The 26,236-nt window shown below is 46.9% G+C and overlaps 1 protein-coding gene across 1 annotated transcript in view; it reads right to left on the reverse strand.

Moving 5' to 3' along the window:
• LOC144144891 (cationic amino acid transporter 4-like) overlaps positions 1-25,389 on the reverse strand; it is a 122,428-nt gene extending 97,039 nt beyond the window's left edge. Inside the window, exon 1 of the mRNA XM_077676392.1 lies at positions 25,357-25,389. Coding sequence (XP_077532518.1) covers positions 25,357-25,374 — 18 coding nt within the window. The 5' untranslated portion in view covers positions 25,375-25,389. The remainder of the gene's footprint in view (positions 1-25,356) is intronic.
• Between the last annotated feature and the right edge of the window lie 847 nt (positions 25,390-26,236).

Raw genomic sequence — 26,236 nt, forward strand, 5'->3', positions numbered from 1 at the left:
GATTGGCAGCCATCTACCAAAGTCACGGTTAGCAATCAGGACTACGAGATTTTGTAGCGCCTCCAGTCTTGTTTGACCACACTACTTAATCTCTAAATTGCAGTTACCGCACGAACAAATTTCGTTTTTCCATGTTACAACATGAATATTTTCGAACACCTATTTTTTCTCGCGAGAAATAATGTCTTTTGTGGACGTAACAGAGCACAGGGAGTTACCAAATATTTATTTATTTCAAGTAAACCACAATAACAGTTTATGTTGTCTTTGTGGGCCCTTTGACGTCCCAAGCATAACAAGCGGCCGCAGCAACTAGTGGAATAGCGCGGATCACGAACTTTGCCACTTCTGCATGGAGCTGCCTTACACACCAAGGAAAAGTGAATTCTACCGGAATTTTTACCTCACCAACAATCCACAAGAAATGGCGAAAAATATTGAAATGTGTCTACTAATGCTTAAACATTCTCTACTACCGCTTTTCTTTACACCGAGCGTTTTTAGGGTCGACTTCATTTCTATGCACAAGTGCATTAATAGGACGAAATTTTACGACGGGTAATGTAAGCAGTTTTCTATCAAAGTATGAAAGCCCCATTTATCCCTCTGTATCCGTATGAATTATAGAATGCAACAAGTAGGGGTTTTTAGGGTGTGGGTCGCTATGTGCGTTGCAGCAATCACTTGGTCTGCTCTCTCTGGCAGATTTGTTTTCTTCAATGGCTCAATACATAAGACGCCATTGCACTTTCAACAAAGTATATGAGGGGTTTAAAAATGGGTCTTGAAATGTTGATTTTCTAGCTGTGTGAAAGCAAAATATTACACAAGGGAACGATCAAAAATCTCTTCTTTGTTATAAAAGGTTAATTTTGTGCTGATGTAAAGTGCTTGCATAATCTCTGCGAGACCTATTCCTAAAGAGCAAAATCGATATTTCTAGTCGCGTAGCACTCAGCCGAGAGTTTGATATTTCGTTTTCGCAGCATTACCTCTGCGCACGACTAGCAGCAACATATGATTCCGATAGTGATGCGCATTCCTTCCCTCAAATTATTACGACGAATAAGGTGTTGAAAATATTGTGATTGTTCTTGGGACAGGAGTCCGTGGATGATTCCAAAGTTGTTGGCAAGTAAAGGAAAGACAAAACGGAATAACACTGACCACGCATTATCAACAACGGTGCCCAAACCGTTCGGCGTGAACCGGTAACAGAGATTTATTTTTTCCGGTTTAGCTCAGGCTTGGGTTCAGGATGCTAAAGATAAAGGTTCGGGTCAGTTCCGGCAAAAACATCAATTCGATTTCTGTTTTCGGTTAGGTTCAGTTCCTGTTCGACACCCTGACTTTAACACGCCCACAATAAAAACTCTGTGAGTGATTGGAGGTCGGTGGGAGAGGCCTTCGTCCGGCAGTGGACCTAGTGCGCTGTTGTCGATGATGATGATGATGATGATTAATTAGGTAATTGAGGCAGGAATTACTAGCGAAGCGGATTTGGTTGTTTGATTAGTAATAAGCGCTTGCGGGACATGAAATGAATAAGCTTTTACATTTCTATCTGGACTCAACGTGGAGAACCGTCTGCTCGTCTGCAAAACTTGATGTGTCACAATTTCGCCGCATATAAAACTGCTGTTAACACAAGGTGCTTGGGCTTTCGTATTTGTATATTACCGCCTATACGACCTCAAAAATTTATTTCCAGCAATGCACTCCTGCTTAGTAGCGAAACCGACTCACAAGGCACTCTGTCTTTAGCGCTTTAGAAGGATACATGCGGGTGTTAAGAAGGCATTTACTTAGAAGACCTATAGATCCTTCATACTTCGATGACCGGCTGCTTAACTGCCCCAAAAATGTCTTCTGTGCAATGCAAACATGTCGAACAGCGAAGCTGACTTTAAAGAGGCTCAGTGTTTAGTACTTGTTATATACGGATACATGGGATAATCAGGAGGTATTTACGAAAACGCTATAGGGTCTTCATGCTTCCATTGCGAACGGTATCTATTGCGTTTCAAATGTATGTTATCAGCAATCTTTTCGTGCGTAGTGGAAACAGCGTTTTTGACGGGGCTCGTTGTATAGCAGGTGCAGTGTCTACTAACGCAGTATCCGCCACTTCGTGCTCAGAAGTCTCAAGCATTTTTGAAATACGGCTGTTTGGAAAGATTATTCGTTCCTCAAGTAGCTTATTGTACTTACGTAGCACCTCAGGAATCTCAATATTACTTGGCTTTCGTACAGCGGATACGAAAGAATACAGACATCTACAGTTCAGTTCCCCTCAGTTATTTTCACTTTTAGCCTACTTTAGCATTATGCCACTCCATTTTTGAAACACGAAGGAACCACTCGAAGTTAGACTGCGCGTAGTGATCCCTTTCATCCCAAGAAAACTAACTCCTCGCTGTCTTGCGCACGCCTTGCTAGGGTTTTAGAAGCCTACAACTCGCTTTTTTTTTTTTTGCAAGACCCTCGCGCACCATGCCAACCGTGCCTTCCTTTCTAACCTGTCTCTGCGGTCACGTTAGCTCGCTTTAGCAGCGGTAAGCTGACCGTCGCTGTTTTCGTTGTTTCTATATGGGAATTTCGTCGGTGTCATTCCCCATCCATCGTCTTTTGTGTCTACTCAGTTCTGCACCCGCTTTGCACGTTATTTTGCGCTGCGAAACGCTGTCGCTTCCTAGGCCAACAGCTGCGTGAAGGCAGCGCCACCGATGCCAACTCTGCTCGACGTCACCTCTCCTCGCACGCGCTGTGTCGTTCTCCTTTCTTCTTCCGCTCTCTGTCCACGAATGGAAGGCACAGATTTTGAAAAAGAAGGCTCATCCTTTACGCACGCCATAAAAGCCAGGTTATTTAAAAACTGATTTTAAAAAGCATAGTTTAATTTTATTGTGTATGTGCGTGTGTGAGTGCGTGTGTGAGTGCGTGCGTGTGCGTGCATGTGTGTGCGTGTGTGTGTATATGTGTGGTTGTACACATTAATCACGAAGCAATTTCACGGGCTGCCTCTGTCAACAAGCGATTCAATACCTGACCGAAAATTGTGAAAGTTTCGGATTGACACTCCGTCACAGCCTCTATCTCACGATGGTGCAACGGGGTTATTGCTTTCGTACAGACTGGTACCATGGGCGCATGTATGAAATAATTACACGTACAATATTCTACTTCCTCAAAGCAACTAATTGACGAGACGCAGCGGTAGCCCAGTGCCTAGCTCATTGCGCCACTGAGCCCGAAGTTACAGGTTTGATACCGGGGAACGGCAGCTATAGTAAAGTCAAAACAACACCAGTTGTTGGAGGCCTGAGGACAAGTTGTTTAGGCCCGGTATGGCTGGTTCTTCGGGAATTCTGAGATACGGCGTGCCCACTATGAGGCCGAAAAACCCATGAGCTGGCCCTCAATTACCACATAGCCGCTGAAGGAATCTGGCCAGTGACGATGACAACTGCCGTCAGAAGCGCATGGTCAATTCATCAATTCCCAATTGGCTGCAATGGCAAAATACCCATCCCCATCAAAGAGCGCATTGTTTCCGGCGTCAAGGAATTTTGTCAAGGAATTTGTTAGAGGTGCCCTGAACTGAGGGCACCAGTGAGCGGGCGGGCGGGTGTGAGGGCGGGTTCGCGCAACTGCTGTGTTGCGCTTACCCGCTAATAGCGCAATACAGCAGAGTGGATTCCGACCGATTATAATAGACAAAACTAAACCTCTTGGTTTTAGTGAAAAACTATTGCACCAAGATTTGTCAGGGTCTTCCTTCAATACAGGGCGTTTATGTGCAACACCCTAAACCATGGAGCAAAACTAGGCCTTACGTACCACCAAGATATTATAGGGCTCATTTGATTTTGTAGGGCAAATTTTGACAGAACTCTGTCGAACCCACCGCTGTTAACTTAAGCTTCATGAAAAACCCACAACCAAAATGCCTTGAATACAGCACTGAACCTTTGTGCTGTTGAAACTATCGTCTTGAGTAAACACGGAGGATAGATTGAATGGTGGATATTCGGGCCCGACTCGATCTTTCGTCTTCTTGGATCTTTTTCTCGATTGGATCTTTTGCAGTGGTGGATCTTTCGTTTATTGGGATACTCAGGCTCGATTAAGCATTTCATCTCCGTGGGTATTTTGTATGCTCTCTCTCTCTCTCTCTGTCTCTGTCTTGTAGTCTCTTCGCACTTCTGAGTGCCCGACTGTAGTCAGATATGATGAAAGGAGACATCATCATGAACTCAATCATTACCATGAAAGTAATGGGCGTTGCGATGAGGGGTCGTTGCGGACGATAATGAGCCGCCATGAGAAATGCCTTATTTTTTGCATTACAACGACCTAATTTTTGTTCCCCACGTAGCATTTGTCCGTGGTTAGATCAGCAGAATAACGATCTCGCTTGTCAGTACAACGCGGATACCATAGTCACGAACGGCTTATTCACCTGACGCGAGTGCGTGACTGGAGACTTAGGGGCTTAGGCGTGACTCCGCTCTGCCACGCAGTCTTGACTGCCTAAGGCCCAAACTAGGCCGCGTTAGGACGTGCTGCTTTCGTGTACATCCTTTTAAATATCGAATCTACCCATCCTTTCCCCATCCCTTTTCCCGCCCAGGAATATTAAGGCTGTTCCCCATTACAAATTTATGTTGATAGGTTATCGATAGGAAACTTCATAATTGTTAATAACAGCTTTTAGTTCCCCCTTGCAGATGTAGTTTGCAACCAGCAGCAAATAAAACACGAATAAAATATCAAAAGCAGATCACCAAATTAGAATTCTTCCATTCACTGAGGCAAGGTTAAGTCATCGTTACGACCTGTTGTCAGGACGTGGAATGACCTCGCTAAAAAAAGCGAGCAAGGAATTGGCAATAAACATTATTAGCGTGCATTCAAAAAGAATGAATTCCAGCAATTGATAATTCATTGCAAAAAAAAAAAAACGGGGAACTTGTACGTTCATGCTCCCATTTTCGCGTTCACGTTTGTTTTACTTGTTGCTGACTATAATCTGTCGGGTTACTGCAGGGGGACGAAATAGCGGCGTACCTGCCCTATGCCAGAAAGTTTCCCAATGACGAAGCTCACCACAAAAATTCATGAGGATAACAAAAAGAAAACAGATGGTTGAGTAATCCGTTTTAGCAATCCCTGAATAGTTGTTCTAATTCCTGGCGATAATGGTTTCACTAGCCCAGTTGGGTTGTGCTGCAACGGCCGATAACCTCTTTTTTTCATACCTGAATGTCACGCGCAACCGCTCTGTGCGTTTACTTTTTTTTTTCGTACCCATCCAATTCACCTGCCACGGCTGTAGGCATTTTACTACGCAATACATTGGCCTTATATTTTTAATCATGTGGTGCTGTCACCGTTTCGCAGGGAACTAGATTCTACCAAGTTAAACTTGACACCTAACTCAGCCATTCTCGAGCAGTGACTCACCACGCACACGTGCGAAGTTGGACCTTGTGGAATTTAGTTCGCTGCCGACTATAGTGACAGCACCAGACGACTGAAAAGAGAAATATTTTATGGTTTAGTAAAAGAAGAATATAAAACCGGCAGTCGTGGCAGGTGCGTTGCTGGGTAAAAAGGAAAGAAGGAAAAACAGAGAGCCGTTGGCCGTGACATCTGGGGTAGAAAAAAAAACGATTGGGAAGGCTGGTCACCCGTAATAGAGATTTTTCATGTTTCGCGCTGTCGCAATTCTGCAGGGAACTAAATTCCACAAAGTTCAAGTTCGCACCTACGTCAGCCATGCGCGAGCAGTGACTCACTACGTACGGCGCTTTTGCGCGGTAATTTGAAGACATGGGGGAATTCAAAGTGTTGCTTAAAGGAGCCACGAAGAGAAAACACAAGTTTGGTTCATACAAAACATTGCCTCATTAGAATCATACTGACACCACCTTTACCGTAAACTTCGCTCAACTAAGCTATATAATTAGGAAAAAAGGGAATGGCCATGCGACCCCCTAGCTCATTTCCCGCAAAAGAACCTATGATGTCATACAAGCCAGCTCTGCGATTGGCGGAGGCCGGCAAAAGCAAACGCCAATTAGGCAGAGCTTATAAGCTTGCCCAACGAGCTATTTGCGCTTAAATTTAAGGCACAATCTTTCTAAAGCAGTAAGGATGGTGGGACAAACAGTGGAAGCCACGAAAACACACGTAAACATAGAAGTACCGATGCGTACTGCTGTTGGTACTGCGCGCACTATGCTTGGTTTAGCTGCACAGGACTGCAGGGCTTTGGGGTAGTCTCAGACGACACTGGCCGATTGAAGCAAGCGGCGGTGTCTTACGTGAGCATATCTGTCGAGCGAGCGCTATATTTCGCGAAACGCTTATTTTCTCCCTGAACAAAGGCAAGACAGGTTCAAATACTGTCAAAAATAAACCAGAGGCCGAAAATGGCTTGCCACGGTATGGTGGCGTCATCTAGGTTCACTAATGGTAAACAAGCCTTCGCGATCGGCTGCAGAGCGGTCTGTTCCTGTGATGTCATTGCAGACCACGAAAACACATGATTTAGCGGGAAAATCAAAATTTTAGTTAAATTGAATAATTTCTCAGTGAATAAAACATCGTTTGCATCCGGACAAAAGCTGGGGGAACTATTAAACATGAAATCTCTCGAATAAAGCAAACTTGTATTATGTCTTCACGGCGCCTTTGAAGAACTGAAGTAGCGCTAACGTCCAGAGATGTGTACCGCACTGAAATGCTACCGGCGCGGTGGCTCAGTTGCTGAAGCGTTGCCGTGCTGAGCACGTGGACGAGGGTTCTATCCCGGCCACAGTGGCTTCTTGTGTTGAAAAATAAACGCTGTGTTGAAAAATTAACATTTGATTTCAATCTTTCCTGATGGCAGCCAAAACCACTAGCACTAGTGTGCCGTGTGTGTGCGTGTGTGCGCGTGGGCGTGGGAGTGCGCGTCTGCGCGTGCGTGTGTGCGCGCGTTACAGATCGTCATGCGGTCAAAATTAGCCCTGAGCCTCCCCCCCCCCCTTTCCCCCCCTCCCCACCACGGCGCGCCTTTAGCCCAGGTGTAACTATGTAACGTTAAACCTCCATAACTTCGGATTTTAAATTTCAGAGTGAAATGTTGCTGATTAATTTGGTGCACCCGGAATTCTTTAGAAGCAATGAAATGAAAACAGCCGTTTATGTACTAACTCGCGTTTTACGCTCGCATTATTTTCCCATTAGAGACACCGTAGAAAGGAGGAGGAAGGAGGAGGAAGGAGAAGGAAGAAGGAGGAGAGTGTGGGAAGATGACGTAGGAATGCAGAGAAACGGCGTGTCACGCCCAGTATTGTATTCCGGCGCACTTTGCAGGGAAGCAAGAGAGACATGGTTAACTCTTATTTTTAGTGTGAAAGCCCTATTTCCATACCTGTGCGGGCTTCGCTGGAAATTCATGAGGCTTGTCCGGTGAAGCAATTTCGGGAACCCTAGTTCGTGAAGCCCTTTTAGTGAAGCCTATTTCATGAAGCATCCTGTGGTCTACACTTTATAGCTCGGTTGTGCAAAAGTCGATGCGTAGCAGAGGGAGGGCGGGCTTGCAATAGACCGGCACGCGCAGCGGTGGCGCAGTGGCTGGTGTTGTGCTTCTGAGCCCAAGGACGCGTGTTCGACCTTGGCCGCGGTGGCTGTTTTATCTGATGGAGGGAAAAGCGAAAAACGCCCGCCTGTCGAAATTTTGGCACACGCTAAAGATCCTGAGGTGGTCGAAATTAATGCGGAGCCCTCAACTACGGCGCTCCTCATAATCCAGGTGTAGCTTCGGCGCGTTAAAGCCCACAACCAATCAATCAATGTTCCAACTTTAGGACTAACTTGGTCGAGCCCGACGTACAGTTAGTATTACGTTGCTTGGTACGCCGCAACGCTCAGCCTTCAGATGACCTTACGTTAAGCCTAAACATCGCTGTTAGCGTATGCCGTCACGCTTCGAAATACAACATACTCAACCGATACCTCTAGAAAAAGCATCCAGTGCACGCCAAGCCGCGGGTACCGGTTGACATTGAGACCCCAAAGCGAAACGTTACGTTTAGCGGGCGCACGCCCAATAGAGTTTGCTGTTAGTCTATCAAAGTAAACACCCGTGGTCTAAGACATGTCCTGACTGGTGTATTGGAAGGTACTTTTAAATACGATAGTCTTTCTTAGCCTACTAAAGCACAAACATTTTGGTTAGTTTGTCTTGTGTATCTCAATTCAGCCACCCGGACAAAATTTAAAACAATTCATGAACAAGAAGTTTATATAGGCAAAATCTCTCCGAACAACTAAATCTGGTAGTATAGTCAATACTTGTCAACATTGGTCAGCAAAAACGAAACACTAGGCGTATTTGGCGCAAAACAGAAATACATACTATCTTATTCTAACAGAGTTCTTTTAATTAGGAATAGATGTGGTCTTTGTTTCTATAATAGCAAACAAAAACACGCTGAAAACAATGTTCTGACCAAAAAAATACAAACGGCGCTCGCGCTGGAGTCTAGACCTAGAACGAACGGTTCCAATAAATGCGTGCAAGGGGTGCGAACGCGGGAAAATTGAATTGACTTGGGCAAACCTTGAAGGTGTTTATCGTGAGAGGAGGAAGACGGGAGGGGAAGAGCGTGAGAGGTGCACGGGAAAGAGAAGAGAGGCATTTACGTGGCAGGGGTGGAAATAGACTATAGCCGTTTGAAGACATTTGCAGCGAGGTGAGCAGATGCGCGTCCCATCTATAAGCTTGGTGAATGCTGAAAACCATGCACCAAACGTTCTAAAAATTACTCAGGCAGTTACTTCTAGAGCAAGCAATACGAGGGTCGACCACAATGAACTGTTCCGCACTCTGAATTCCGTGTGCGTACTCGTAAGCCTACCAAAAGGTTAAAAACCCATCGAGTAGAAAACACCCAAAGTGGTGCATCGTACAACGCCTTATTAACAGGAATGTAGTACACCCCATGGTATTGCGTTTTTGGCCCAGCAAAGCCGTCTACCATTTTTTTATAAGTGTGAGGTGCTGAATGTCACAGGTCGTCGTAGGACCCTCTATAATGGCGACGTCAGTGGCGTAGCCAGGAATTTTTTTCGTGGGGGAAAGGGGATGCTCGTCGAAAAGAGTAGAGTTAGGTAGGAAGGCAAGAGTTGTGCGTTGTTTTTCGAGCGAAGCTTGACATGACTGACTTGAACGTGTGATGTGCGCATGCTAAACGCTAACAGTAAAGCCCACCTTAAGAAGCTTATGTGATGATGGTGATGACCTGAATTCACGTTCTCAGGTTTATGGGTAGGGCACGGGTGATTTGTTCGGCCGAAGAGCAGGCGATTAGGCGGGCGCGCGCTCGTGGGTGTAATCGTGAGCATGCTCGTGAGCGGCGTGTGGATCCCGAAGTTCGTCAGGTGGAAGTGGAGGCCAACAAGCAACGAAGGCCTCAGTTGCGCGTTTACCATCCAGTTTCGCGTGTTTTACCATTTCCTTTGGAAAAGGGACGAATACTTTTTCTATGCAGAAACGAAGTTTAGTAGAGCACGATTGTATGCAGTAGTTCGTATGTGTACTCTTTTTATCGCTTTTTCTTTACCAGTGCGTCTTTGTAGACTGACAATATTTGTATAGAAAAGTTGGCTTCCACATGTGCTTCGTTGTTTTTATTTTCTTTTTTTAGCAAGATTTTTTTTTGTTTTGCGCTGTCTCATAGAATGCAGTCTTCGTTTTTTGTTTAGTTGTTATGGCGCATATATTTTTTCCTTTGCATATTTTTGTTGCTGCAACAGGATTGTGATACTTCTGTTTTGTGTTGAATGCTGTAGAAATTGTACAGCATGCATTTTTCCGTCTGCTGCTTATCGCCAGAATTGGGCTGATGGGCTCGTCAAGTTGCTTGTATGAAGCTTTTATCGTCGGCCATGCCATGTAGAAATGGCGAATAAAAATCCTTGAATGAATGAATTTGCAGGTTATCGCACGAGCACCGACCGGCCAAGCATGCCAGCGGCCTTGCGGTTTATTTCGGAAACATGTGAATCAAGGTCGCGCACTCTTCCCTCCCTTGTTGGCAGTTCAATGCTACAACAATGGCCCCCACGACCAATTTGCCACTATTTCTGCTTTAAGCTTTACATTTACTTTGATTAAATACAGACTTGTTTGCCTTTTATCTATGCCGACGATAACGAAACTGGCAGGGAAGATCTGCTAAAGCTAGTGTTTCATCTGCTTCATTTGCACAAGTTACGCTCCCGCAATAACCTTCAGATCGCACTCGGCTGTACTTGCGGCACATTCGTATAATATGGAAGTGAAGCAAGAGAACGTGCTTCTTCGTCCTTAATTAAACAATCGGCTTTTTGTTATTTTTCTATGCTCCTAAGTAGTTCACTCATCGGAGCAACTTATTGCACTGCTGTTGAGTGTTGTCCTTGTTGAACGTTTCCTAAATTTCATTCTATTTCTATCTGTTTTGAGGTACAGACATGGTTTCAGTAAAATTGGGGCTAGGCAAATAAAAAATGCTGCTTCTGACCAGGCGGGTGGCAAGGAATCAATGGAGCAGCGTCCAGAACTATAACGCTCCGCACAAAAAGGATTGTACAGTTTTGTTGATGTGGAGGTAATACAAGATGGGCAGGAAGTAATGCTTTTCGTACAGTAGATCTTGTTGAACCGCAGTAGTCAGCGAAAGGCGACGTCGGTAGGCAAATATACGCATCAAAGTCTGGTAGTTGGCTGAACAAAATACAGCGACACGCTTTGTCATGTTATTACGCTTTGCACCTTGGTAAAGACAATAAATGACAAAATATAAGGCTCAAGTCAGAACACATGTATGCACACATGAGTTTTTTCCTGCTTTTCACCATTTTGCGGCCGTTCTTTTCCGTCAGTGAAACAGCACGACTTCCTCGATTGGCTCGCGGCGGGTTCCTGGCGCAGCTTGGCGCAAAATGCCGGAGGAGCTATTCGCAGCCGGGCGACGTCCGCGCGTCGCCCGGCTGTATGTGTTTACAGTACAGCATCTGGAGCGGCCACAGGGATCAGACGTTGGCTTAATCTTGATTTTCAGATTTTCATGAACGAGCATGTCCTTAAAACTGCAGGTTTGTCGCCTGCAGGCGAATTCTGGTGGTTCTTCAGGCGACCTCAACCGTACGCTAATCTGGAATGAAAATTTGGGGGGACGGGAAAGCGCTAAGTAGCGAAGTAGCGAATAATCTCACGGCGTTCTTCGATGAGAAATCATTTGACGAATTTCGACTTGCAGAGCTGACACACAAGTTATATGACTATGTCTTTGGATCACTATAAAGTCAAAACACAGAGAGAGAGAAAAAAAAACCGAGCTAATTTCTTTAATGAACCTTGCAAATCGCCTACTTTATCGGCCGTGGAAAGCGAGCTCAAAGATAAGTTCAGGGGTGAAGTAGCATACAAAATAAACAGGATGATTACAGAGAGAGAGAGAGGAATTTTATTGAAATGAAATAAACACAGAAAGGTCGGCCTGACGGTAGTATATCTGGCCAGCTATTCTGTGTGTGGGAAGGGAAAGGGGAGGAAAGAGTGTGGATAGAGGACGAGAGAGATGAAGATGGCGGAGAAATGAATAAATGGCTATGTATAGAAGATGCCTATACCGATACGGTGTATGTGTTAAAGTTAAGCCGGACGGGCCTCAACTACAATATCTCTGAGAGGCCGCTGCTGCGCAGAAATGTCAGCACAGCTTTAAATGCCTTGTAGGAACGCTTCGCGTCTGGCCAAGGTCCCAGCAGCACTTCCTGCGACACCACACGACAGTCCAAACGGGCCAATGTTCTCACTAATTGTTCTCGAGGTTGCGCATAGCGTGGACAGTGGCAGAGAACATGCGAAATAGTCTCTGGTACATGGCATGTCTCACAGTCGGGGTCACTCGTAAAGCCAATGAGGTGCTTGTAGCGACGGGTAAAGGCTACGCCAAGCCGTAGTCGGTGAAACAGCGTGGCGTAGTTGTAGTGGCGTAGGTGTAGTCTTCTATGACGATTGTCAGGGTGGGACCAGTGACTCGCCGAGGCGTGGCGGAGAATGGTAAACAGAAGGGCGGTCGTGTCCGTCCTTGCGAAGGGCAGACGTACAACATCTGCATTTGCAGAAACCTTCTTTGCCTCCTGGTCAGCCCAGTCGTTACCAGCTAGCCCGCACAGGTTCGCAATTAATCTCGCTGACATTTCGTTGTCGATAGCGGGGCACCCTGTGATTGTGCTTCATACACGCTTCATAAGGCGACGCCGCTCGCAAGCCGCTAGCCTCAGCTTGTACAAACGACAAAGCAGAAAAATACAACCCAAAACATCACGCGCAAGCATGCATCAGGAAGCAAGGAGCACTTGCGCCAAAGCCGGCGCAGTCGTCACAAGAGGCCGCAAATGCACCAGCGGTATGAAAGGAATGCTACGAAAGCGTCGCTCTACGGGGCTTCAGTGACCATCGCAACACGGTTGCAGGAAGCGAGAAAATCAGCGTGCCTGCGAGTAAAAAAGGACGCGCATGCGCGTCGCGCCGGTCTATTATCTCTATATTATCTCTCAGTCAGTATATTATCTCTATGGGTCTCGGCAACAGGCGCCAGGCCTCTGCAGAGCGCGCATCGGTGGCTTTTGCCACGCGATCGCGTGGTCCGGAATATTAAGTCCCCGCCTGTACATCCTGTAAAAGTAGAAACAGCGCTTGTATAGCAACCGACTTCAAAGCGACCTGACATTGTAGTGGGCGGTGACATACGGGCAAGGTGTGCCGTGCGGTAGAAAAACCTATGGAGAGTGCGGGTCCCTTTTACGATGAAATAATTGTATAAAGCGCAGGCGTTCCCAGCGAACTCGTGTTGCACCCAGCGCCACCTATGAGTTTTTAAATCGAACTAAAGAGCTATTTGACGGGTCTCAGAAAACCTTATATCATAAAATAAAGAAATAAGACTCTGTAGGGCAATAAATAAGGATTAATTTAACAAACAAAACTTCTGAAACCAACTGGTAAGAAGCGGCCGCCAGGGGTGCTGCTTACAACAGGAGTTCCACGGAATAATTTTTCATCGCATAAGGGACCCCCCTAATCGGCCCCGAACGACACACCTCTGTCGTCTAGTACACTGTAATAGGGATTGCGCTGCTCCCTTGTTCCTTGTTTATCTCGTATTGACGATTGTTGCTTCCCATCCGAAAGGAACGAGAGAGTATAGAACACCGGTTTGTTTTGAAAGTAGGCCACAACAAGGAGATAGGGCAAACATGAAAAGCAAAAGATACGACGGACGACCGCTTTGTTGTTCTGGCCGCTTCGCTGCGCCCTTGTTTTGTGGGCTTCGTTGTCGTACATGCTCGCTCGTCAAAGCCGTTATCCGCAACCCTTATCTTAGGCGTACTTGTGCGGCCGGTGTGGGACAGTAAAGTAGGCCTCGCGCGCCTTGAAAGGTCCAGGATGTCAGCATTACCACCTCATAACATGACCCGGTTGCCCGGGAGCTACCGAGTTCTGAGTGCCGTTATCAATTCGGCGAACCTAGCTGATTCTCGGTCACGCGTCGTCCTAATTTCAGCGGTGAAAGAAAAAAGACATAATAATACGAGAGATAAATTACTGCATTTTCGGTTAAAGAGTGCGGAGCAGTGGTGGGGCGGCGCATGCATCTTATCGTATTTTCTGGTGGTTGGCGTATATAAAGCGGTTTATAAGGTGCACAAGTAGGCGCTTGTTGTATCGTCTTTCTCATTTTCATCCGTTTTGCATGGTAACCAGTTAATGGGACCTATCAGCTTGCCCAAGGGTACTTCTCGCCCCTGTCTGAGCCATGGGAGAAACCAACGACTAGCGGTCAACTGGAGACCCAGCTTTTTCTGTCCGGGCGTCCTCTGGATGGATCCATAAAGCGAGGGACCACTCTCGCCGAACAGTTTTATAAAAGAGTTTTACCGCTACCCCCGTCCTAGAAGGGTGCACGTGAAGTATGTACCGACATCGCACTGGGTGATACCATTGAACGGTGCCAACTTCCAAGCCACTGTTGGTGTCGCGTGAGCAGCCCATGTTAAAGTAATTTGCCCATAGTGCATGTCGAAGTGGTTCAGTGCCAAGCGGGGCCATGGCTGGGTAATTTGCCTGCCTTCGGAAAAGGAACAATGGCTGCGTGGAGCCAGTAGGCAAGTACATGTGTCCAGCGAGCCATGTGCATACCTCACTGATGGATAGAGGCGAGAAGATATGCCGGCACTCGACCCCTTATTGGGCATCTAGGTTCTCATGAACCCTACGCATCAATAGTGCCGTGCGGAGGGGGGCAAACACGAAGTTTTGCGGATTAAAAAAAAAAACCTTGTTCCTGAGCGAGTTGGTTCATTCCTGAAGAAAAGAAACCATGGTGCTAAGCAGACGTGGACGAAGAAAAGATAAATCCAAAATGCTTTCCTACCCTGCAAATTTTTTTTTGTACAGTGCCCCGTACTTATATAAGAAAAACTTTCTTCTCCAACCTCTGATGTCTGGCCAATCCCCTAAATGGGCGCCTGCAATACCTTAAAAAACAACAATAACAACAACGACAGCAGATGAAACGGTAGTTTTAATTCTTCATTTGCGTCAACAATCAGACCAAAATCAGACTTGGCCAATCCCCCAGAGCGGGTACGCACGATTGATGTTATGGCTCCAATCAAACAACCGGCCAACCAACTAGATTCAGGCGTAGCTGAATATTCAGTCATTGTTTAAGAAAATCGAATTCCTTAAACGATTTCACAATGAGCGGAAAACCCGTCGTGGTGCGGCAGGAAAAACGTAGAGCGATACAAAAAACAAGGCCATGGTTGGAGGTTTCGGTCCACTGCGCCATTGGAAAAACCTTCCGTCTTCGCCATTTTGATCAGCTGAAGCTGTCTACAGGGGCAAGAGCTGGTGCATTCTCTCTCCGACTGCTCTCGGAAGAGGTTGGGGGTAAGGTCGATTTAAGGGCTCCTATCCTGACGTTAGGGGATCGCAGAGGATGGGGAGCATCGACTCGTAGGGTGCGAAAGCGTATTGGCCTGAAGGTGGCGAAGAGCAGGTTTTTAGGACCTCTGGTGAGTTTCTCTGAGACTATAAGATATCGCCTGCGGCCTAGCTTGCAGTGTTCCGAGATTGCGTTTTGCATAAGAAAAGTAGCATTTACTTTCTTGTTCTTTTAGAGAGGCTCGGCTAAAGATTTCTCAAGCGAAGCGTGCGCCACCCGGATACAGCCCAGAGAGAAGTAGGGGACGAGGTTCAGAAGATCACTCTTTCGCTTGTGTGTTTGTATGAGGATTGTGTGTATAGGTGGTTGAAACATTATCTTTAGAGCGGTCGTAACTCATCTGCAGTTAGAATGTGTCGTTGATATTCCGCCATTTCAATGATTTTTTTTCTTTCTCGGCGTATACGAATTCTGGCATCTCCTAAATCTTACCAGCTGGCTCATTTGAATTCACAAAGGGTCCCTCTATACTGTGGTTCGGAAGTTTCTCTAAACCACTGCCAACAATACCATCTTTATTATTTGGATATGGCTCTTGGGACGCTTATTGCAGGTCTGGATGTGTCTCTGCCCGTACTCCTGACGCTGAAGCGGTCGCTTGAAGGGTGTCCAAATACGGGAAACGATATTGTTGCGACCAAGGTGTCTGCCAGGTTCCGGGCGCCTTGTCTTTGCACTTGTGTGCTTGATCGCTTCTGTGAAGTATAGCCACTTCCCACTCACTGCGCACAATGACACTGCAAAGCAACTACGCCAATCTAAGGGCCAGCTCCAGGCTTCTGGCAGGATTGTTTCTTGTAAGAAAAACGCTGCAAATATTCTGAAGCATCAGGCAAATGTATGTGGTCGGATTTGCGTTTTTACCTAAGCCGTCTCTATTTCTGTGTACATTGTCGCCATTCTTTCTAGCCTGGAAAAACCTGAGTCCACCAATTTCTCCAAAACTACGAAATTTGTTGCAAAATCTACAGATTTGTACGGATATATACAGATTTTCTGCAGACCTTACATATCTACAATTAAAAATCTAATAAGATTTTGCATGTTCAGGAAAAAGGATAAATCCGGATCTCAGCAGACCTCTCAGAGTTAATTTCTTTTAAGGGGAGTTGATTAATGGCCGGAAAGGAATTCTTCAACGGTGTTTAATTGATTCTTGTAGGTATGGAAAAGGGATATTCCGCTCCATACCTCTGCTGAAGCTAAAGCCAAAAATTAACGTTTTTCGTGTGCATTTTCTCATTATACGCGCCCGCGCGAATTTCGCAATTGGCGAGGAGATGGAGCTATAGCAATTTAGTAGGGCCAACTCTATGCGCGAGAACCACTCCAGGCAGCATCATCACCACATCAGGGAAATCTATAGATTTAAGCCATTACGCCAGAGGAAGTCCCGGAGGCTGCGCATAGGAAGAGGTGGGAATGCGGTCCATATTCTGTGCCAAGCAACTGAACGCCTCCTTCATTTTTCACAATATTAGTGCCCATGGTGTTTGGGCTCTTCCCAGAATATGCAGTCCCCCTAAACGTGTGCTCATAGCGAGCAAAGGGGGGGGGGGGTGTGCTGTTTTCCTAATCATTTAAGGGCGGCCCTAATCCTGACCCACCCTCTACTCGGACGGGTATGTATCGTGTATCGCTTTTGTTTAAAGCGCGCAGTTAGGATGGCCATGCATGTTGTTGACGACAACTTCGGCTGAGGACCCCTGATGCTGCATGCCCAAAATTGAATGCTTCCCCCCCTCTACCACCGCAAACCCGTGGACCAAAGGCAGACCGTTGTGAGGACCACGTCATTGCTTCGTTTTTATATCCGCATTCATTGCAAAGCTCGCTTTTTTAGCAGCGAAGCTGTTGAGGAAATCGCTCGTGTATGGTGTCTGCAGTTAAAAAATGTGATTGATCCCTCTTTCATAGGAACCGGTAACACACGAAAGTGAAATCTGCCTTCACAGGAGCAGTTGAATGCGTATTGCGCATCGATATGAACTTGCACATCGCTATTTATATTTCGTTTGTGTGGCACCATTAAGCGCTAGACACATGGACGACTGGTGCACTCGATTCGCATGCGACTGATCGTTACGGCTAATCGTTAGGACCGATTTTGGCGGATCAGTCGCATGCGAATCGCGTGCACCAGTCGTCCATGTGTCTAGCGCTTTATAGGCCTCCTGCGCTGGAGTTTTGGCGACATGCAGCGCCCCTAGCGGCCGACGCCTCTGGGTAGTACAAAAACGGACGACCCTCGCCGCCCTCCATGTGTTTCAATTACAAGCCATAGTGAAAGTTGGTTGTGGCGCTTTGTGGGGTGTTTAAATGACTGCATACTATATGAAATAGCGCTTAAAGTAGTTGCGGAGGCTAAACAAAGTAATATCCGCTAAAAGCAGCCGATTTATCGGCTTTCTTTTGAGCGAGCTGTCGCGGTGGTCGCGGCGTGGGACAGTATCGCCAGGTCGGGTGGTTTAACTGTTTGACGACTCTTAGTTTTTTCTTCTTGCGTGCGGTCGACAAAGGAAAGTTCACGAGTAGCATAAACAGGGAACGCTGCTCATCCTATATCCTGAGGTAACTGCAAAAGGTTGCTTCAGTGGGAGCATGCAAGCGAACGCAAGAATTGCGCAGCCGACTCAGCTGACACTGCTGGCCTGGCACCGCCTTTGAAACGAGTGGAAATTTTGCTTCGTATTTTCGCAAACTAAACATTTCCCGCGTAACGTTTTACGCCTCCCGATTTACGAACGGCAGGGTAGATGTAAGTATACTAGCGAGTGTGTTTGTGTGTGTGTGTGTGGGGGGGGGGGGGGGGGGGGGGGGGCAATAGCGCTAAATAAACAAATTAAGCGCTATTAAAGGACGCAAGACATGCGCCAAATCGCACGCCCGCTGCCTGCAGAGATGCGTACTTCTATAACATCACATAACACAGCATAACATAACAGCCTCATACACGGCGCGGGGCTCCGAATATTTACATACGATCATCACTGACTGTGTTGGCTTTCTAGTGCAGGGGTCGTCGAATCTGAACGCCGACACGCCAGTTTTGACTTCAAATGGAGTTAGACAGCGAGACAAGAACAGAGAATTGGCGTCCTCCAGTTGAATTGCCCCCCAATCTTCACACTTCGCCAGATTATTGTCAAATATTATTAGAAATTAGCTGATTTTTTTTCTCGGCATTCAAAGCCCCCCCCCCCCCCCCCCCCCCCCTTCCCCCCGATTTGACGTCCAGCCCTCCGCCGTGTCGGCTGCATGGAACTCGGCCATTGCTGACCCTCATTCTAGGCTATTAAGTGCGAACTGGGAATGTATGCTGCAGGAGCGTAATTAAGTAAAGTGAGAGCAAACAAGGAAAGCGAGCGGCCTCTTAGTTCGCCCGACCACTTTGTTTTACGGCCACTAATTTCGGAATCGCAAAACATATTTCACGCTTCTGACGGTCGCGGCATTTTGTCACTGAGACACGCAACAAAACAGCAAGCTAACGCTGCACCATGTATTCGTAACCACGACACAAACGAGCACTGTTTAATGAAAGTGCCCGCATAGTGTGCAGGTACGCAAAAGAGCGGCGCACCGCAGCAGGCGAGCCTGCAGTCCGCCGGACTCGCTGGCTTTTTAAAGCGCTATCATCGCCGATTGCGTTACTCTTTTTTTTGATCGGCTGTTTTTGAGAAATCTTTGTCACCTAGAGTATTAGTTTAAACTAGAAATTTCACTTAAAATTTCACTTCGTACGACCATCGATCGGTGAACCTGCGAGTAGCAGACGCCGTCACGTTCCCGCACTTTCGTGGGCGCTGTAAACGTGTTTAGCGCTGAAAAGCTGTTTCCCCTAATGCCAAGTTGATCGGTGAAATAGATCGGACGCGTCGGGGATGAGCTGCTGACCACGTCGCAAAATAATCGGGAGCGTCGAGCTCATTTTGCTTCTGTCAACACGGGATCCTATGGGACCCGCCCAGCTTTGTACTACCAGGAACTACTGCCCAGAAGCCGCTTGCGCAGCGCCCCCTGGGCAGCGCAGGAGGCCTATACGCATCGACGTTAGACACTGGATTGCACGCGCCGGAGCATTGCGTAAATCCGATTGAAACCACAGGCACTCGCGAACCGTTTGTGCGAACGAAACCGAACGGGTTGTCAGCGAAACGTTTGGTCAACTCGCGGTCCCCTGCAGCGAAAGGAGCAGCGGACCACGTTACGAGCGCGACATTCCAAATCGGCGTTGTTGCCTTTCAGGCTCCGCCGCAGATTACGCTGCGCGTCCCCCGTACACGTAGGCGCTGGCATCGAGGTGCCAACTGTCGGCGCTCAATAGCGTCATGATGCACTACTTCGCTTCGGCTCTCCTAGACGGCAGCACCATCTGAAGGAAAGGATATAAGGCGCGTTTGTCGCCCGTGTTGCAGGGCGTTTCGTACCCACCTTTTGCGGCAAAAGAGTTCGTGGCTCGAATGTCGGCGCAGCCGTGTCAGTCGAAGTTTTTCTGGCGATGTCATTTCCGTAACGGATATGGCGTCAGTGGTCTTGGTGGACACCGGCATAAAACACTCTCGTGTTAAAATACCAAGAAAATTCCAAGCGCTCGTGCACGCGTGCCTCGAGCGCACATTCGTCAAGCTATGCATACCTACCTAGGGAAATTGGCCAATATTGGCCACAGAAAACTTCAGCGTTCGTCGCATCGGGGCAACACTTGCCATAAGCCTTGCCAGAAATAAAACGTGTTTCCTCTCTCTCTCACTCTCCCTCTCTCTCTCTTGGAATGAGAAGGACCCGTCATAGCGTACGCCCCCCGTTTGTTCGTCCTCGCGTCGTCGTGCGCATGCGCTCTGTACCGTAGAAGAGCCGCGAGTTGAATGTCGAAGCTGCTGTAGGTGATCACTGACTCCACATGGCCCGGCCGCGAATAGTTCGCATGGCCGAGGAAGAGGCCGCGCTTCGAGAGGCTCGGCTGGCACAGCATTCGCTAGAGACCATAAAGTCGCGCTTGCAGAGTGGCGCACGAAAACGTCGACCAAAACGACGAGCTCACTGTGGTCTTGCTCAATATAGGTTCATTGAAATGGCATGCCATCGAAGTCAACCGCGGCACCACAACGATACTAAAACTCAACTTTGTGCCCGTCAGTGATCATCTACAACAGTTTCGTCATTCAAGTCTTCGCGTGAGTGCAAGCTTCCCTGAATATTTGGGACTCGGCCAGAGATTGTAAATTGTTTTTCCACGGTGTATCTGCCTAAGATGGGGAATGTCAAAACGCTATGGATTACGGCCGGGGGCATCCAAAAATTCGACGGCTGTCATTTAATTAGTGATCTGCAGTTTGCATTGCTTATTACTTGAAATCTATTCGGGAAAAACAGCCATTTTCTGTTTTGACCACACCGTCTCATGTGTTGCGCAGAACATAAAAAGCCGGGCGAGAAGTTTTGGTAACAAACAAAACCGGAAATTAACATTTACTTATCACTTACAAATAAGTAATGATTAGTGAAGATAAATAATGCAATAATAATACATTCTTGTAGATACTATTTAAAATTATTTCTGTTGAAACGAGGCACTACGATCGCACTGGACTTTTCGTAATTGAGAAACCTGTGCATGCCTATGGCCACAATAGCGCGCCTTTCGTAGTCACCTCCCGGATTAAACTAATCAAAAGAATAACTCATGAAAACAACGAAGGGAACTCTCCACTCACCAAACCAATAAATAATTTAGGAGTGGATTAATTACGTTTAAAGTTAATAAAACAACCGCTCGTTTGAATGAATATGGTTTCATTTATATCTACGCAAGCGGAATTTAACTCCGATGATTCTTTCACTCGAAATTCATTGGTTTGAGAGAATTAGTCGATGTCACCTCTCAGGCATACGCAGATAAGAACCAACTGATTGTTAGACGAAGTAAATCACGTACTGCGATTAATGCGAGGGTGCGTATGTGTTGCGCGGCTTGCCCTTCTGGCATTCGTTATAACGTGTTCGAGCGCACTTACGATATGATGCCAGTAATCTAGATTGGCCATCCTTTGAAACCGAGTTTACTGGTTAAAGATCTTTTGGCACGAAAAAGTCATCGCTGATTGCTATTGCCAAGTTGTCGAGTGGCAAAGACTCACGTATTCCGGAAACACGCACACATGAAAAAAGGAAAATGTGAATGGTGGGCATTGAAACCTGAATGAAAAAAAAAAAAAAACGCCACTAGGGTAGTTTTCCTTCTTTATGCTGCACATATTAATCTAAATCTCGAGATCTGTAATAGTAGCTCCCTAGATATATTACTCTGAATCACGTCGCAAAGTTGCGCGCCGTCTTTTGCAGAATCGCACGGCACCGAAGGCACTGGCGTCATCTGTTGGGCGCAGGTGGAAGCAGTTGAAAGCTGAGGACTTGGCCCCGCAGCGCCATATTTGAATTAAGATGCGCCCTAAACAGCCGCAACGAGGACCTCCTCATTAGCGAGTCTGCGTTTGAAGGCAAGGGGCAATGCAGTTTGCATGCAGGTATTTTCCCCGCTACTGCTTCCGAGCTGAGAACCCTGCTTGGATGGTTTCGTCTGGCCTAGCGTAGAAAAGTGCCGATGTAGCGCGATTGTGAAAACTCGAATTCATTGTAGAAAGCTGTTACCAGATTCACAAAGCAAAAGGAAACGTATTTCTGTCTTCAGAGGAAAGTTAGTAAAAAGTATACGAGGACGTGGTGCAGCTTTACTAGTGTAAGTGCGGGGAAATAAAACGTATACTGAATACGCATCGTTGATCAAAGAGGCATACTATGTAAACCCATGTGTTTGCACTTTCTGGTACCAATCTCGGTGCTTTTGTTTTACAATGCGGCCTAAATAAAGAGTTTTTCGTCCCTAGCAATATTATGGGCTATTGGTGTGTATTGTCTTGTTTTGCTAATGCGTAAGCATCCTTTGCCAGCACTTCAACGCGAACAGTGTAATGTGCTGTACCTGCGCGACAAATCACAGCTGATGATGTTAAGACAAACCGTTTTTAGCGCTCTTTGCCCATAGTCGCCTTTGCGCATAAAAATCCAATCATCATACTCAAGACATTAAACAATTATAATGCTGTAAATGTAGATCATTGGGGAGAGAAAAAAAGTTATAAATATAACCGGCCGAAACGAAAAGTACTCCGAGTTACACCTGCCCAACCATTTTTCTTCACAGGAAGCCAAAAAAGGTTAAAAAACTGAGAAAGAACCAAGGACATTCTAAAGATGTATTTATTCCAGCACCCTCGTACGATTAAATAAGTAAATCAGGAGACAAAGAGATGATGTGGGGGTTGACCCCGTCCTTTCAATCCTTTCAATGCCACCAAGGGCGTGAGTATGCTTACGTATTTGTAGCTCCTACTCCTCCCCCTTCTCCGTTGACTTTTTCCCATCTTGCAGATGAACATATTCGAATGTGCTTGCAGTCTAACTGAATGTGACATGAAGACAAAATATGAAGATGATGGTTGGATGTTAATGGCGCAAGGCCAACTGGGGCAAACAGCACCAAAACAGTGGTTATGTATGACGGGTGAAGATGTAAACGCAAGAATCACTCAACAAGAACGAAGGTACGGTGTAGAGGGCTAGGTTGTGATTATGCGTGGTATGAATTAGGTCTAAAAATTTTGCTTCTGGTAAATATTTAAAAACATGCTTGACAGAGAACATGTGACCGTCGCACAGGAAAAACGCTGGGTGTAGTTGGATGTGCAGTCGGTATAGCTGTGTGAAGTATTTCCGTTGTGTTGTGTGAAGTACCTTGCATTGAATGAGTATGTGAACTAGGGATATGGCCTCTTCACACCTGCTAAACGGAGGTCTTGAAGACCTTGTGAGCAGATACACGTGTGTGACATGTGGGTGCCCTATCCATAGCCTAGCAAGGACAACTTGCTAGGCGACGAAGACAAAACACAGGTTTGGTTAAAAATACCTAAGGAGACCTTTAAAAGACTGCTTTGTCCCGATACAAATGATACTAAAAAAAAAAAACATGAAGCAGTGGCGACTCGCGAGCCACTTAAGAGCGATTTCTCTACCCCAACGCCCAACACACATATTGGTCCTGTCCTCGTGCCACTCACTCGCCACACTAGGTTTCCCCAAGCACTCTCCCATTCATCGTCCCTGGTCCCTGGGAGAGATGGGTCACTTCTCCTACAAACCTCCGTGCGACGCAATGGCTCCAACTCGGCGAGCGCAAACTTTAACAGCGGAGCTGTTTAAGCGAGAGTTCCGTCCATGCACGGCGTTGCTCAACACTCGGTGCAGCAAAGGGGATAGGGGGAAAAGAAAATGCTTGGTCAATAAGTGAGGGAAAGTGGCGAGGAGGCAAGGAGCCGGGAATCAAATGTGGGGAGTGCACGCCTCAAGAAAGAAACGCCCCCGGGGTCGCAATCGAACCTGGGTCCCTCGCGTTATAAAACCGGCGCCTTTCCGATTGCGCTTTCATCCTATTCGGGGCGCACCGCATTTCATTTGGGTTCCCAGCGTGGGCGCTGGCTTTGGACTTTGGCCGAGTTGAAGTGGACAGACGTTCTGGTTGGTAGGCGCGCGTAGGTCATTGGCAGCGCCTAGTTATGACGTAGGCTCTGACGTGCAGATAAGTTAGGAGAGACGGCGTGTGCGCAGCGGGACCACTGTCTGATTTACTGACAAAATGGGCCGACCCAACAAAACGCCAAGTTAAAGCTAGTGAATATCACAAGCTCTGCTGTTTTCTCAGTCTTCGCATCTTGATTGCGAAGGCGGCCGAATTTTTCCGTTTTGCGCACAGCCGCATTCATCGCCACCCGCAAGTTCCGCACCTTCATGCCCTAGTCAAGCTCCACCGCCACCGCATAATGCACCAAACTTCCACAATTCGGACGTGAATCGTGTGCAATAAAATTCTCCCTCTCACCCCCCCCCCCTCTATCTATGACGTCACAGAATCTTGTTAGTGCGATTGGTTGCCGTCGACCAAAACCACCACCAGTAAACGTGACTGGGCTGAGGTTGTTGGGCCTCTGGTTTCTATTGGTGAAGTCCCTTGGATGATTAATTAGTCGAAAAACTTTTATTAAGGCAGGAAGACCAGAGGCCCGAGCGTGTGTAAGGGAATAAAGGGGGAAATTAAAGCGATCACTGCAGCACTTGTTCACATGGCGTCCCTTGGATTCTAACGTGCAGTTCACTCTGGTAACTGTGTTGTTAGTGCTGGCCCATATTACGTCACTGTAGCGCCAAATTTGAAAGTTTTGTTTTCATATTTCTTCAGTTTCCTCGGTTAAAAAACGCCTTCCCTAGCTGCAAAGAGGATGAGTGAGTTACCAAAGGCGAAGTCTTCCGAATTGAACAAGGTTGTATTTCGTCCTGCTATATTCTCAAGTGTAAATGCTTATCCAACAACACTTAAGTTCAGTTGGGCATGCCTGCCTGCGTTGAAGCCGGTCTGTAGATGACTGATTCATAAAATATCCGGAATCTATTAAACGTAATCACAACTTCAGCGTAAAGCGCTTATGTTGCTGGAAGATACCAGACAACAGAAGCGCTGTCTCCCTCCAGCTGGTTGTTTATGACAAAAACGTGACGTTTATTGACAACCGAAATCGCGCGCATATGCGCTCCAGGGCTTGCGATTCCTTACAAAGATAATTGGACCCCATTTAGGGCGACAACGATGTATAAACTGCGCCCTCCAAAATGAATTATTTTCTATGGCTGCGTACATGCCAGTACCAGGTCGACCATTAATCAACAATTTCTTCTCTATGTCTCGAACTGAGCATCGACCTATACTTGGGTACACAATAATGCGTTGGTAAAAATAAGAAAAAAAAACAATTCAGCTTATTAAACGTCGGTTATCACCCATACTTGTGCAGTCGGGCATTGAACATGTCTACGTACTATGGATGGCGATGGTGTTCTAGCAGCTGTCGAAGGTATTGATCATGGTGGAATGACCACATTATAGTTCAACCGGGGTAGGGCAAGTGGAAGGAGGATGGGAACTGGAGGAAGGTATGAATGAAAGACTAATACGATCTTGAGATGGGCTTCTGATCATCCTTGCTGGGATGTGGGCTGCGACTGTTGAGACTGTCCCAACAGACCCACCCGTTCCTCTTTTACAGATGCGCTACGGGTAGTAGGAGTATTTATTGCTTGGATTTGTATCTTTACGCAGTTCTGCCCTTTTCCAACGAGAAAAGAAGAAATAAACAGCCGTAGAAAACTCCCTAGTCAGAATGTTGGAAATTATAATGCCCGTACTCACCCCTTGGTCCTTCCTCATGGTGAACGGGCTCCCGGCAGGTCGCAGTTCGAACGCGCACAGCCCCAAGAGTCGTTTGAGCACAAAACTAGAAAAGGACTCACTTCAATGGCTACACTGCGAGCACAGCGGGCTACACAACAGGCTGCGCAAAGTTTCCTGCTGCGAACCCTACACTCGTGCGTTTAAACTACACTCGTTAAGCGCTCACCGCCTTGCGCAGGATTGCCCTCTAAGGCGACAGCCTAACATTTGGCGGCTTACGGCTGCTGGCTCCGTTCCCTCGGCAGCCGAAGAGTGCCGGGGAGCCCAGAGTCGCGTTCCCGGCGATAACGACTGCAGCATTCACCCCAAAAAGCGTGAGGTCCAACAGCTGCGTTAGAGCGACCGCCCGCATCGGATGTGCCGTCTTTTCGTGTTATGTGCATTTACGTGGCAGACGTTTGGCCGCGAGGCTGCGTACGCAAACAGCGGCACGCATGCTCGCAAATTGACAGCCTTTGCGGCGGCGCTCGCCCCAACGGGAACGCGAGAAGCTCCGCAGCGAGGATTGCGTGTATTGCAAACAGGGGTGACGAACGGGCGTGCTCATTGTTTCCATAAGCTATGAATTTATGCTCTCATTCGTGTATTTCGGCTGGATTCTTAGCGCCATTACAGAGTTTGATATCCGGACGTTCCTTAGGCTATACGGTATCGCATCCATTATATTATTCCGTAAATACCACGGTTTAAAGAGTAATGCATTCGGTTCAGTACACCACGGAATCAACGCGGCCATTTTTTTCTGTGTGCATATGTATTTATTGTCGGCGTTTTCGTGATGTTCTTATCAGTTGTACCCTCCTGCCTAAATTCCTATGTGGGATTGCAGTATCAATAA

This window comes from Haemaphysalis longicornis, unplaced genomic scaffold (genome assembly GCF_048455015.1).
Source record: "Haemaphysalis longicornis isolate Haplotype H1 unplaced genomic scaffold, Haemaphysalis longicornis Haplotype H1 scaffold_7, whole genome shotgun sequence".
In the NCBI taxonomy this organism is placed as follows: domain Eukaryota; kingdom Metazoa; phylum Arthropoda; class Arachnida; order Ixodida; family Ixodidae; genus Haemaphysalis; species Haemaphysalis longicornis.